The 15,424-nt window shown below is 27.6% G+C and overlaps 2 protein-coding genes across 4 annotated transcripts in view; one reads left to right on the top strand and one right to left on the bottom strand.

Annotated features, from left to right (window-relative positions):
- Nucleotides 1–15,424, bottom strand: part of LOC107445759 (DNA excision repair protein ERCC-6-like) — a 72,439-nt gene that overhangs the window by 31,929 nt on the left and 25,086 nt on the right. For all 3 annotated transcript variants that reach the window (XM_043050116.2, XM_043050115.2, XM_043050117.2), the window contains exons 10-15: nt 12,539–12,704; nt 9,753–9,878; nt 7,554–7,646; nt 2,563–2,729; nt 2,172–2,292; nt 1,090–1,208 (exon numbers count right to left, since the gene is read on the bottom strand). In XM_043050116.2, the coding sequence (XP_042906050.1) occupies nt 1,090–1,208; nt 2,172–2,292; nt 2,563–2,729; nt 7,554–7,646; nt 9,753–9,878; nt 12,539–12,704 (792 nt within the window). The remainder of the gene's footprint in view (nt 1–1,089; nt 1,209–2,171; nt 2,293–2,562; nt 2,730–7,553; nt 7,647–9,752; nt 9,879–12,538; nt 12,705–15,424) is intronic.
- The window catches only part of LOC122271554 (uncharacterized), an 88,617-nt gene continuing 88,025 nt past the window's right edge, over nt 14,833–15,424 (top strand). Inside the window, exon 1 of the mRNA XM_071178018.1 lies at nt 14,833–14,836. Coding sequence (XP_071034119.1) covers nt 14,835–14,836 — 2 coding nt within the window. The 5' untranslated portion in view covers nt 14,833–14,834. The remainder of the gene's footprint in view (nt 14,837–15,424) is intronic.

Below are 15,424 nucleotides of genomic sequence, written 5' to 3'. Positions count from 1 at the left end.
AGATTTTTTAGAAATTTATCGCTCAATAGTACAAATGTTGTTCAAGCAAGTAGGCACTGAAGTTCAATTTATCCTGTTCATTCATTGTGGTGCGACATCATAATAATTATCATGTCGCATTGCATTAATAATGAAAAATAACAATTCTTACATTAAAATGTAATATTTGTATAAAATTAACTAAAAAAATATATAGAAAATGTTTGTAAAAAAATTTAAATTTTGAAGGTAAAAATTACATTTTAATTTAAAGAAAAAGTAGAAAACTGATACTAATTGATGAAATTTAGTGTCATGATATTTTCTTAAGACTGATTTCAGTCACCAAGACTGAAAAGTGACACACATACTAATGATAAAAGCATTTTTTTTACATCTGAAATTCAGGCAATTTTCATAGCAAAAGCTACTGATAGAAGCTTGCTGAAGCTACTGATATTGATCTTTGTGTCTTATGCAGTAACAGATATAAAAAATATTTTTAAAAAAAAATTAAATGGGGGGGGGGGGNGGGGGGGGGGGGATCAGAAAAAAGATAAAATTCCCTTTATATTGTTCATTTATTTATTTTACGATTAACCCTTTGATGCAGAATTTTTATGAAACTTATTTTTTTCATACTTTTTACTTTATTATGTATGAATATAATCCAAAATAAGTGCAAAATATCATATTTAACATTTTAATTCTTTATAATTATGGAATACAGTGTGAAATATAGGTGTTTTTTTCTGTGTTAAAGGTAAAAATCTTTCAAACATGGCTAACTTTTAAACAATTATTGGCACTAATTTAGATCAAAAAGAAACAGTTAACATTGAAATTTCTTTAATTTTCAAAACCAATTATTGATAAATTTTCGAATATTTTAGATTTTTAATAACTATATAAGACTATCTTATATGTATAAAAAAAGCAATATATAATTCTGCTAGTAATCAGAGCCTCAAAATACATAGATGAAAGGGGCACTGGTGTCCCATCTGCATCAAATCACAATTAACAAAGACAAATTATGACTAATATAACTTGTCTTTGTTAGACATTAATAAATAATAAAAGTGAATAAATATATGAAAGAAAACATACTCTAGTTCTCCATTTAGACCTAACTGCAGACAAGCTCTTTGACTTAATAAGCGAGGATGGTCACAAATCTTTTTTAATGTTGTTAATTCCACTAATGGAGATCTTTTAGAAACTAAAATCTATAAAGAAAAATAATTAAATTTATGTTTTCAATATTCATATAAAAATAGCAACATATACAAATGAGGATAAATAACTAAAAATGGAACATACAAATGAGAATAAACATAACTGGAGGAATGAACACTCTTTAGAAAGAAAAGAAAAATGAACTTATTTCATTTTTCTCATTGATGATAGGCTACAGTTTAGGGCTGATTGTGACAAAGTGAAAAATCCTGAAAGTTGTTAACTCGAACAAACAATCGAACAGCGTGCAAAACTCGATAAAAAGATACCCATTTATATATTATTCACATTTAATAGAAAAGTTTGATTTACAATTGAATTACCAATGAATATTATGACACTTTTCTAGAAACAAATGTAGGGGAAAAAATAATTCTTACAAGAATCAAGATATTGGATTTCAAAACAGCGTGAATATGAATCGCGATATTGGATTTTAAGACAGTGTGAATATGAACCACCCCCAGTTTCTAGACCTGGAGAGATGACATGAAAAACCCGGAGTTCTGGGGTACACCTGAAATACTATAACCCCTGACATTCAGATGTATACAAAATTTTAAAATCAGTAATAAAAAATGAACATATTGATCTGGATAAATGATCAGATATGTACAACTTTTTAAAAATATGTTAACTCAAAAACTATTTGACTAATTGTACTCAAATTTTGTAATTTGATATTTAAAATCGCTTATATTATTTAAAATGTTGTAAAAATGTGTAGATTTCCCAATTCAAAATTAAAAAATTCTTATAGTGATTATCTATTGATATAAAATGAACTAAATTGTGTACTTTTAACCACCTCAAATTCATAATAAAACTTTTTCCCTTAATCTTAAGAAGTATTTAAATAAAATCTCTCAGCTTTTTTCTCCCACTGACCCTATTTTTACATATAATCCTATATCAAAACAAGAAAAGAGTATAATGAAGTTAGCTAAACATACATTTTTAACAACTTCTGAATGGAGGAAATTTCTGTAAATTTCGCACTGTTGATCAGACATTGGCAACCAAATAATGAAATCGTTCTTTCGGGTAGTTACCTTATTGCTGTTATTAGATATTCTGAAAATAAATATGTTCATAATATAAAACTTTATCAAGTTACAATTTGCAATTTAAATATAAGATTACAAGCCATAATAGAATATAAACACTTAAAATATAGTTGCATATCAAAAGAATTTGGTAATGCCAACACAAAATAAGAGATAAAAATTGAATTCACTAGTTTCATTTGTACCTGTTGAATTAAAATTTCATCCACTTGCATAAACAAGTAAAAAAACAATAACTAACTTAAGTTTTTCTTTTTTTTTGCAAACAGCTTCTTACCTCAAATCTGCCATTTTACATTCTATATCATTCACGTCTGCCTTTTCATTATCCCAAATCTCTGCCTTTGTTCGACGTAAAAAATAAGGCTGAATCAGTTTCTTCAAGTTCTCAGCCATTTCTGTTCCAAGGCGCTTTTCTCCTGCAGTAGCATCTTTCTCACGAGACTACAATTTAAAATATTCATTAGTAGTTCAATTTTCAAAAATAATTTCTTTTTTTTTTAATTGCATATACCAGACTCATCATAAATTATTTACATATAAAAAATGCATGTATAGAGGCAGCATAATTCACTTTAAAAAAGCAGCTTAATATTATTATTTGTTTTATTTAAGCGACATATAATCAATGAGTATTTCCTGGCTCAAAATATTTTATGGTACTTTGAGATTGTCTCGACCATTTACATACATTATTCATTGATTATTTTCGCCACACCTGGTATTATCGCCAAAAGGTAGCTTCTGTGCCAATAACAGCAAATTTCATCATATTTACTGTGTAATCCTTGACTATGCGAGTTAGTTTTCTTTAGTGCAAAATGATTGGAATTTGAGATTGGCCTAGCACCAAAGAAATTGCAGTGGCATATTTTTAGTTCAATTTGTAACTATAAAAAAATTTAGGGGTTTTTAGTTTGTTTTGATTATTTTTACTACAGATTCTTGGTTCATATCCCTGCTGATGGGATAATCCCAAAGTATTTATTTTACGAATATTCATAAAATGTAATTTTAAATATGAAAATACTTAAAATGCTAATAAAATGTCCTAACTCAATAAAACGCTCTCTATATTGTGACACAAATACTAATGGTTAATCAGTACCAAAAAAATGCCCTCTTCCTTACCACACAATTTAAAAGTGCTTTTTTGGAAAAATTTGTCAAGTTGGGGAGGGCAGAGAATGGAATGAAATTCTCAACAGAAGAGGTCAACAGCGTTTTCTCTGAGTTGCATGAAGATTAATGTCCCATTGAATGGTACATATGTGTGTGCTCTCAAGAAAAGGAAGAATTTCAAGGTGGAGTGGTAGCAGGAAAGATTGAGTAAAAAGGAGAGGGTGCTACTCTTAGAAGCAGGACCAGAGTCAGCCTGATTGGGGCCCGGGGCAAAAACACCAAACTTTATGGATATTTTAAATTTCTCACCTCATTACAGATATATAAAGAGAAAATTGACTAGAACCTAAAATATTTCAAAATGGTCAAGCGGAATATTGTCTGCCCATTTTATTAATTATCTAACAATTCTATGTCCATCATTAAAAGAATATAGCACACCTGAAGAGCCAAAATTTGAGAAAAACGTATTATTTTCCTTAAATTAACTGAATTAAAGTATAAAACGGTCAACAATGGGATAACTGATTGCTAACTTTGTCATCCAGCTGCGAAAAACTCATATTCTTGCTGACATTAGGGGGGAATTCATTTAAATGTTCGTAATTGTGAAGGCTCAATTAAGCTAATCAGAAGTCTATATTTTTGTAAATATATCACATTTTCCTATATGTAAAAACACAGTCTTTTGTTCGACCAAATTCGCCCATCGTAATTGCGAAAATTTAGTTGAGTTCCAACCTAGAAAGCCATGGATTTACGAAATATAGATTTTTTGGCGTTCATACGATAGATTAATGAAGAAGCTAACATAAAATGGATTTTAAACTGTACTGATATTTTGCTTAAAAAAAGTTCATTGAAAGTTAAACTTTCGATTCGATTTGGAGAAACTGCCTTAGTCACGCTTTGCTTAGAGGTGCCTTAAATATGAAAGAAAAATTACAAGCCTTCTGCAACCAACAGATGTTGTTTCGCGGATGACTCTAAAAGTGCGCCAAGAAAAGAATCGTGACTCTTAATCGGGAAAAATAAAAGATTCTTGTAAGGAATTTAAAAAGGCCAACTTGACAAGAAGTTATTAGTTTTGTATTCGCAGCTTGGGAAACTGTCTTAGAAGAGACGATGTCTAACTCAAAGGTATTTCAAGGTATAAAGGTATTTCAAATGCATTAGGTAAAAGCAAAGATGGATTTATTAATTCCTGATAAATGGAAGTTAATGTTGAACGAAAAGTGCATTGACTTAATTTTGGAGGATGACTCTGATATTTCTTTTGATGGATTTTTGGATACTGATTAATGCAAAAATATATATATGTAATAATAAACTAATCTTTCTTTTTATGAAATATTTGGTCATCTGTATTTTATATTTTATCACAGAACTTTTATTTTTTCACCTATTTGCCTGTACTGTAAATGTAGCGAAATTTTAAAATAAGGGTTTGTTGTAGAAAGTAAATTAGATTTAATTAAATTCATTTACTTCTTTTAGCTATTATTTTCACTTTATAATGTTTATGTTTTGTGATCCATATTTAATTATATTCAATCAAATATAATTGATTTTTTTTTAAAAACGACGATTCACATTTTTCTTCAGTAATGTTTATTTGTCACCCCCTTTACACTGCGCCAAATTTCGTTGGAATTACGGCGTGTTTTATGATAATACTTAAAGACTTAGTTTTAAAACTGAAATCAGAGAGTCCGTTAAATCAGCAAAATCAAATGCTAATCAAACAAAATGTAACACAATTTCACTTGCTTTTAGTGCTAAAAATAAACATTTTTGCTTAAAAAAAAGTATTATAAGAATAAATTAAACAAGGTAGACAGCAATTAAGGGATTTAATGAATGAAAAACACATTTTATTTTATGCAGCTGTTATTTGTCAAAGATTAAAAGTAACAACAACTTAAGGTCCTAAAGTCTATGTAAAAAAATAAATAAATAAATAAAAAAAATTTGCAAATGCTGAAAAAAGTAAACAAGATTTTAAAATTGTGAAATTAGAGAGTTCTTTAAATGACTCAATGTACAAATTATGCAAGAAGAAAAAGAGTTAAAAATTAATTACATAATTTTTGTAAAATGTTTCACTTTTCTTAAAATTTATCATACAGAATTAAAACTGACTGACTCTGCTAAACTTTTTATGACTTCAACAAAGTAACAGAAACAGGGGTGATTGTGAGCCCAAGTCAAAATTCCGGAAAATTTCTTGAGTTACTCATACCTATACCATTTACACATACCTATGATGACCTGGAGAATGAATTAAAATTTACATATATGTCTTTCTTTCTTGAGTTTATGATTATAATAACTATTTACTGATAAAAAAATAAATATTAATCATGAATATAAGCTTAGAAAGTATCTGGCTCTCCCTTACAAACAAATAAACTGTGTTTTTAAGTTCCACCTTTGAAAATATGATTTCCGGAAATTCTGTGATGAATAATTTTTTGAAAAGTCTGGACCTTCGATCTCCGGAAACTTCCGGATCACTGTTAGCGAAAAATCCAGAAATCCGGATTTTTTCCGGAGCACAATCAGCCCTGCAGAAATAATGTATGACCTTTAAAAGAATATTTGAGCTACAAATTTGAGCTTTTATTTCGAAATTACACTTACTTTACAAGATCATTTATACTATAGAACAAAATTAAAGGTTGCCACAAAATAAATATAACAAGTAGCAATTTAAAAAAAATGTCAGAAAGTTTTCACAATTTTTCGGTTGAAAAAGCAACCTGTGTGCATTTTATTATTAACCAATTCCCTTACCAATTACTTGGAAAAAAAAATGCAGAAAAATCAACATATTTATTTTATTAATAAATACAAGGAAGTAAAACAAAACATAATGCACAAGTTTTAAGTTGAGTTTTGAAATTTTTTCTATCTGTATGAAATATTTAATTTAAAATCAGTTTACTATCCCGAGCAAATGAAAAAAGTTCAATATTATTCTTTGTATGATAGTTTTTAAAGCAAGGGATGACACAAAGTGATACTTTTAAAACGTAAGTTAAGGAATACACTATTTTTTACTCTTATTGCTATGTAAATTCAGAAACCATTGTATATACAATCACACAAAATAAGTGTGCAGTCCCACACGTATTTTGTTGGAATTCCCAGCAACACTCCTAAATAAAACTTGGCAAACTTCCAATCACAGCAGATTATATTTTTTGCTACCAACCCAGTAAAAACGTGATAAAACAAAATATACCAACAATTTCTGAAAGTCTGAGTTTTCTCCGAATGATAAATATTTGCAGTACCTGAGTTAACTCGGGATAATTAGGAAAGCGGTTAATTAAATGTTTTATATATTCTGAAAATTTGAATTGAATTGAATGTTGGGTTTAATGGCACAAAGTCCACAGAAGGAAATTCTGTGCCAAACAAACGGTTTCAAAATAAATACTAGGTAGATGTATACTACAAGTTTTTCCCATCAAAAATCCCACGGAATTCATAAAACTTAAATACAACAAAACCAACGCATTCAAAAGTGAGTAAAACCAGGTAAAATGTAAACATAGTAAAGCATCGTAAAACAGTTGCATTCAAAGCTGAATAAAATCACATAAAATAGTAAATAGGATAAAACAGTTATATACAGTATAAGATACCAATTGCGCGTAGAAATGCAAAAATTCTAGGATGATGGCAGTCACCTAACAAATCCTGCTACCAAAAAAGGTTAGACGATGATGGTTAAAAAATGGGCAAATGATTAAAATATGATGAACAGTGAGTAAAACATTGCAAGTACTGGAATGAGGAGGAGGTTCACCAAACAGCAAGTGAAGATGGGTCAATCGAGTGTGGCTCTGAAATTTTTTTACTTCATACTTGTTTCTGAAATAATTTCATTCAATTTAGAAATGAATCTTGTAATGCTCACCATATTTTGAGAAATCCTTTATATTATTAATAAAAATCGTTTTTGTAATTATTCAAAATTTTCTTTTCCAAAAAAGTGACCACAACGGAAAATGGTGCAACTGGCCATTTGTCAGTAGCAAAATTTTCTAATTTTGCCCCATAACTTATACTTACAACATAAGCTACCTATCATAAATCACAAGATAACAGAGGCTATAGAATAAGTAAAAGCATTACCCTAGTAATAATATTCTCATATTGCATCTTGAATGTTTTCATGGAACCCAATAATGCACCTTGATGGACAAAGTCATACAGAGCCCATAACTCCTAAAAGATATGTATAATAAAGATTATGAGATAAGAAATATGTAAAATAATGATTAACTCTTATCTCCTAATACTGAATAATAAAGATTATGAGATAAGAAATATGTAAAATAATGATTAACTCTTATCTCTAAATACTGAATAATAAAGTAAGAAATAGAATTTAAAAAAAAATAGGGACTGACTTTTTATAGTAACCAGTGTACAGAAAGTAATATAAGATACTATACACTCTGAATAATTTTTGATCTAATTGCAGTGGTGAAGCAGACTCAATAAAATTTTCTGAAGCAATGCAGAAACTAATTTAAACATCTCAAAAAAAAAAAAAAAAAAAAAAAAAAAAAAAAAAAAAAAAAAAGAACTGAAACAATATTTTTATACTAAAAAGTTATCTTTTTCAAATAAAACAGTTCACAACTTTTTAATAAAGAAACTCTGATATAGAATAAAAAATAAAAGTTTACTTTACATTATACAGTTGGACTTCTATTTAACAAACTTCCATTTTGCGAATTTTTTCAAGGAAATTAAGAACATTTTGGAAATTTCTTCGTAAAATAACTTCTAAATAGCAAAGTGAATTTTCTATTTAACGAACTTTTCATTGAGATCCACTTTCCCCATTTTCCAGAATATTTCAAACTTGTTAACGCATTTTATGGGGGAAATTACCTTGAATTAATTTTTGAAGCCAAGGCTTTATGTAATGTTTTACTGCTTTCTCTAAAAGTTATTTTATCGAAAGTAGTTAAATCCTTTTTTGTTTGCCTTTCAAATGAAAAATTCAATTCAAATTAACAGATTTTATCAGTAGCAATTAAACTTAAGAACACATGTGGTAATGTATGTTTAAAATTACTCTTGTAATAAATGCAGCTATAATTTAATACATAAATGTAGCTTTTTTTTTTAGTTGAAAATGTATGTAGCATAATAGTGTAACTGTTAATAGTTGTAACCTTATTTTATCCTGGACTTTCCTTGCAATCACATATTTCGATATTAATGATCGTTTAAGGTCGTGAGAAGAATTCCTTCGAAGATACTTTCTTCCTCTTGTACATCCGCTAAAACCATCAGATGTAATAACAGCTGTGTTGAAAATCTATGTCAAAGTTCCATTTTATATTTTCCTACTTCCTTGTATGTTTCATAAAAATACCATAATCTTTTAATTTACCTTACATTAGTTTAGTTCAATAAAGACTATGTCACAGTCGACCCATGGCTTCTGACTCTTTCTTTCTACCGTAATCACAACAGTAATAATGGATAATATTTTGATCTATTCTCACTTTTCATGCAGATTTCTTTTATGGTTAAGATTTATAAAATAAATAGTAGATACTAGTTTACAAGATAAAGGTGTATCAATTGCTATTTTAATTATGCCTAGTGTTTATGAATTTAAAAACTGTTTTGCGTTGTTTAAGTGTTTTAAAACGTGATTTTCTACTTAAAGAATTTTCCATATAACGAGCTCATAATTGGGATTCAGCGACTTTGATAAATAGAGGTCCGACTGTATGCATCTAGCTAATCCCAATAGCTTAGACAGAAACTTATGAAATATTAACAAAAAATATGAAACTTACAGCAAACATTAAACTTACAAAAAAAAAATTTTAAATTTTTTTTCTTAAATCATAGTATTTTTGTACATGACAGGTTAAAATTTTCGAACAAGTCAATCAGTCCAAAAGGCAATAAAAAATAATTGAAACACAAAAAGAATTAAATGAACAAATTCAAAACTTTTTGCAGACAATTATGGAATTCATTTGAACCAAAAGATAGTTTCGTGCAACAAAAAAAAAAGTTCATCAGTTCACAGTTTATACTTAAAATTAACAATAAAGCAATTAACAGTAATAGTTATCATCCTTTTTATTAGAAATCAAACTTTATACAATCACTGCTATCAAAACTGTTTTAATGCTTATTTTGGCGAATTTCAGAAATTTATTGAAACAATTAACAAAACCTGGCTAATGGAACTGCACAGCTGTTAATAATAAGATGATTTAAAGTATGTAATGTACAAACAAAGAAACAGTTTATTTACAATTTTAATAGACTTTTTTAAAAAAAGGTAATTCTTACCCTCAAATTGTTTTGTATGGGTGTACCAGTAAGAACAAGTCTATTTTTAGCAGGAATTTCATGAACAGCCTTTGTGGTTTTAGTTGGATTTTTTATTTTATGTCCTTCATCCAGTATCACATAATCCTGAAAAAAAAAGGCAATTAAAAGTGTGAAGTCATGTAAGAGTGGGAAAAGAAAGAAAAAGTGTAAAAATACCTACAGGGTATGTGCTAAATTCTAGATTTTTTTAATTCATGACTACTTCCAAAAATTTCTTCATGACTTAACGAAGATACTAATTTCTCTGACAAAAACAAAATAATAAATTTAAAAAAGAAATCAGGGCTCTCAGGTTTTTCTCAGAGGCACCTATTTTGTGAAAATCTAGACAAAATTTGTGAAAATAAAAATTTATAATAAAAAATCAACACAATAGGGTAAAAATATGGATTTATCGTTTCTTACAAGACACAAAAATAAAATTAAGTATTTTGTAAAACTACTGTTTTTCTTAAAGTAAAATTTGTGAAGGTACCGCTAGACGGTAGTAAATTTGGCTTGGACAGAGCCCTGGCATTATAATAACATTAATTGAAATGAAAGGTATAACCAAAACTGTTATACTCTGCCATCTTCATAATGATTGATTTTAAATTTAAAAAACAGAGTAAAGAAAGAGTGGAAGCAATAAAAGAGCCGAACAAAATACAACAGCGAATAATTTGTTTTCTTTTTCTGCAGAATTATATTCTAAAGATCCTTACACATTCAGATATTCGGAGCACCATGAAATTAGGGGGGAGGGGTAAACTATATTTTAAAAATTTGATTATTTTGGAGACTAATCCCATTACTTTCCATGATTTTTTTTTAAAAATAGTTAAAATCATGACAAATTTTTTTCAATACCGAAATTCACGACTTTCCAGGTGCGCAGATACGGTATACCTATCAATTCAAATGATAAAAACAAATTGTGTGAAGACATTTTGCATAAAAAGAAAACAATTCAATTATTTACATAATTATTTCTTTGCTACATGTGTGCATTGACAGCCCAACAAAATGTTAAGCTTTATACAGAAATCATAATGAAAAAATAAGATAATAAAGTAAAATGACAAAATAAAGTAGAAATTGTTGAGAAAAATAGACATTTAACACAGTATTTCCTATGATCATTTTCTCACTGGAAAATTTCATTATAACTTTTTAAATTTGTATGCAAATAGTCTGATCAACAATTCACAAATCATCATTCTTCACCTAGATGAAAAGCTAACAATGATTAATTTTTATTTTTCGCTTTTTTTAAAATTACCTTCTCAAAAAAAGTAGATCAAATATTTTAAAAGTTAGAAATTCTGCCAAAAAGTCAAAAGAATCTCATGCCAGTACACAAGTCTTTAACATTATTCATAACACATAAGAATATTTATAAATTTTTTATTAGTTGATAATTCAAAATTTGAAACTGAATCATTAAAAAAAATTGATAGTAGTAATAATAGTAATATATGACATGTAGATCCATTTTTAAAAAAATGCAGAGTTGGAGCACCTTTTACAAAAATTAGTACAAATAACACTGAAGAACAAGCTATAGATATCTGGCATGGTGTTTAACTTTTCTAGTGTAGTTTGTAATGCTCATTTCAACTTTGAAAACTGCTTTGTTCTATCACATATATTTTTTAAGACATTAAACAAAAATTAATTTTCATTGAACACTTAATAAAAAAGCAATGAATAAGTGCATTGGAAACACACATTGGGAAAAACCATTACTTCAATTATGTGAATTTATTGAGACATGATTCAGGCTGCTTAACATTAAATCAATATAATGAAATATTTATTAAAATTATAATTGATAAATAGATTCAAATGATAATCGACCAAATGAATTATTAAAAAAAAATATTATTAATATGGAAAGTTTAATTTTAAGCTTGCCGAAACGATCTAATAATACAGATTCCGATTTTTCTTAATTGAACATAACGCAATTATATAATGTAATTAATAGTATTTTTATAATGTATCAATTAATTTTTGCTCATGAGGTTTATTGGAATTCAGAAAATTTATTGGAAGTCAGAAAAATTATGGAGCTGCTTAAAAAACCCTAAAGATTTTGTTAAATAGTATGAAGTGAATAAAGTTCCTTCCGTTATCTTTTAAATAATCCTTGTACATTAGTTATTTTTAAGAAAAAGAATAAACATTTAATTATTTTTTAATTAAGGCTCATTTGCTCAACAGTCCAAATTTACTTGGACATAAATTAGTATAATTGTAAAAGGGATATTTTTTTATCAAGGTGCAATTTTAAAAAGCTTTTTTTTTCTTTTTTGGTTATTTCCATTGCTTTTTCTAGAGTTTATTTCCAGTGTTTTTTTGATTTTTTTTTTTTTTACCATTTTCTACCACATGGACATTAAAAATATAAAAATATGTAAAACACTGAAATATACCATAGATTAAGGATGTATATTCAGAATGTAAGGATTTTATGTGTTGTGTATTTCAAACTAGATATTTCTATATATGCGAAGGGACTTAATCTGACTGTTTTCTTAGCTAATTATATGTTCAATTGCAACACAAGCCCAGGTCTTAATGTAGCAAATTCCATGGCCTTTGGACAATGACGATTGCTTTTTAACTAAATACAAAAATACAGACCACCCGAATTTTAATGCCATAATATAATTAAAATCAACAATATTTATTAATTTTTATATTAATTTAATATAAATATTAAATTAAAAATAAAATGATTGATAAGAGGATAAACTTACCCAAATAAATCTCTCCCCTTCCATATGAGCCAAAGAATCCAAATTGCTGACTACCATTCCATAACTAGTTAATAAAACATGACCTTTCCTTTTCACCTTAAGAATATTTCTTTCACGCTCTTTCTTTGAACTTCCATGAAATAAATAAACCTTTATACCAGGGCACCTGAAAAAATTAAGGAGGCTCTATAATCAGTGTCTGATAATTACAGGCAAAAACAATTTCTAACAAAACAAAATGTCATTTTTAATGGTTAAAGATTCTGTCGATTTGATGTATACGAAAAATTTAAATTTTTTACTTATCTTTCCCATAAAATTTTTAAAACATGTTTTAAATTATTATTATTTATTTTTTTCACAAATAGGGCAAATAAGAAAATATATTTTTTATTTATGGCACGTTTAGAACAATAAATATGAAGTGTATCACTTTCAAACAACAGGTTGAGGAATTTGAGATAGATAAAAGCTTTTTTCTCTCTCTCTCTTTCAGGATGCACAGAAAGATATTTAAAAAAAAAAAACAAAAAAAAAAAAAAAAAAAAACAATTTGAGCACTCAAAAAATATTTTTAATCACTTTCAAAAAAAATTCATAATTAGGATATGTGCAGAAATGAAAATTATTTCTTTCTATTGTTCAAAGTTCTTAATTTATAAAGAAAAAATTAACAAAATGCAAAAACACTTTCAGACATTACATAATCATGATAAAATAACTAGTTCCTGATAAATATTGCAGATAAAATTGCGAAAATCATGCATTTTTTTTAAATTTATGACAATCAACAATTCAAAGAAAAATACTCCTTTTGAAAGATAGAAAATTAAGCACTTTTAACAAACCCCCAATAAAAAAAGCACCTTTAAGGGCTTAGGAAAAAAAAGTAAATCAAAAATAAGCATCTTTAAGCACTTTTTAAAAACATTACGCACCCTGTTTTTACATTAAGGGGGTGACAAAAATAAAAGTACAGTACAGACCATTAATCCGGGATCCAGAAAACCAGGAAACATTTAACTCAGTTTTTCCGCCATTTTTAACGATAATGATAGAGGAAAAAAGTGGAAATTTGACTTACCCTTGAAACTGAGTAGAAGAATATGTGTATGGGAGATATTTTTTTCCCCATTCGTAAAGAGAAAACTTCAATATTTCTTCCGTGACATTGAAGATCTTTAGGTCAAGAAGAGGAAGGGTAGAGATAAATGTTTTATTTTTTCCTATGTGTCTGATGGAATTTTAGATTTCCTAACAAGCTGCTATCAATCAAACATGAAGGAGTGGCATGCTGACTTTGTTTTCTCTTTGATTTAAAAGGGGGTGGGGGAAATGGATTGCACAGGCATATGAATGAATAAAAGGTGAAAGAGATATAAAAAGAAGAAAACAACCCTATCCTATACATTACTAAGAAAAAGTTTTAAAAAAAATGTTAAATGTAAATACAAAAAATAATTAAAATTATGTAAATTACGAAAATAATTAAAATTATGAAAATAATTAAAATACGGCTATTTTTTATTCAATAAAGTAGGAATATAGTTAAGCTGAATTAAATCCCTTAAATCAGAAGAATTTAGTGAATTATAACTCAAATTATAATAGGCTGTGTTAGCGAGAGAAAAAATACAAAAATTATTGCTCTTTGTCCAGACTAATACTAAAATTCATAATTTATAGAAATAAAATTATTAAATTTTTAGAATAGGTACAAATTAAACGATTCCAAATTGAGATACAAAACATTTGTTAAAGTCCAAATTTGAGTAGTTATTATTTTTTTTAATCCATTATTTAAAAAAGCGGATTAAATAAGAAAAAAAAATGGTAGCGTTTAATTAAAAATTAAACAAGTGTTGCCACTCCTCTCTTATAAGCGCAATATCTTAAAAAATAAAACTAAAATAAAATAATAAATAAGTATTAATCTTTATCTAAACTTGGATACTGTTAAACTTAGAATTTGGAATGAGAATTCAGAAATTGATCAGTGATATCATCTGAAAGTCAAATGTTCAGGGAAAATTCGTAATTCAGGATTTGTAAATTTTCAGGAAAAATGAGATTTGAAAAAAAAAAAAAAAATCAGTGAATTATCAGGGGTAAACACAGTTTTACCCAATCATTGTAATCATTATCATTGTCAGAGAATTTGACACACAATCAAATTGCTGGATTTCACTCTTATGAAAATGTTTTTCGTAACATCGTAATTTACACTTGCACGATAGGGGATTGAAAAAAATTAGATTTTTTTACAGAGGCAACCAGGATTAGGTGCATCTTCAAGATTCTAATATCTTTAATTGTTTCTGAGTAGATGTCTGAGTTAAGAAACTTCTGCCTCAGAAGTATTGGTATGCCAGATTTTTTTTATTTTATAAATCCACTTTTGTGACTCAGCCTTTGCTCAAAATTGGTGATGGAAGATAAATTTAGCTTTTAGCCAGTCGGAAAGCAAGTAAACCTATATTCTCAACCTGCAAACAATTTAAAATTTAATTTACCAGATTTGACCTGGAAAAAGCTAACTCAAAATTGCCTTTTGGACAAATAAAAATGCCTTAAGACTTTTTTCCCAATCGTAATTATTATTCCTACAAAAATACTTACTTATACTACAGTAGGGAACCGATTATCCGGAACAATCGGGACCATCGCTATTCCGGATACTGATTTTTCCGGTTTTCTGAAAATCTACAAAAAGCCGTTTTTTTATTTTATTGTTAAACCCAACTAAAAAAAAATGTTTGGAAATAATCTTAAAAAGAAGAAAAAACGATGAAGTAATACACTACTGATTATTTTCAAAATTATGGTAAGGTAAACATCTTTCAAACGAGAAAGAAAAATCCTAAAATCTTACGAGAAAAAAAAAAA

Source organism: Parasteatoda tepidariorum, chromosome 2 (genome assembly GCF_043381705.1).
Source record: "Parasteatoda tepidariorum isolate YZ-2023 chromosome 2, CAS_Ptep_4.0, whole genome shotgun sequence".
NCBI classification, from domain to species: domain Eukaryota; kingdom Metazoa; phylum Arthropoda; class Arachnida; order Araneae; family Theridiidae; genus Parasteatoda; species Parasteatoda tepidariorum.
Note: the sequence above shows the minus strand (reverse complement) of the source record. Positions and strands in the feature narration are given on the sequence as shown.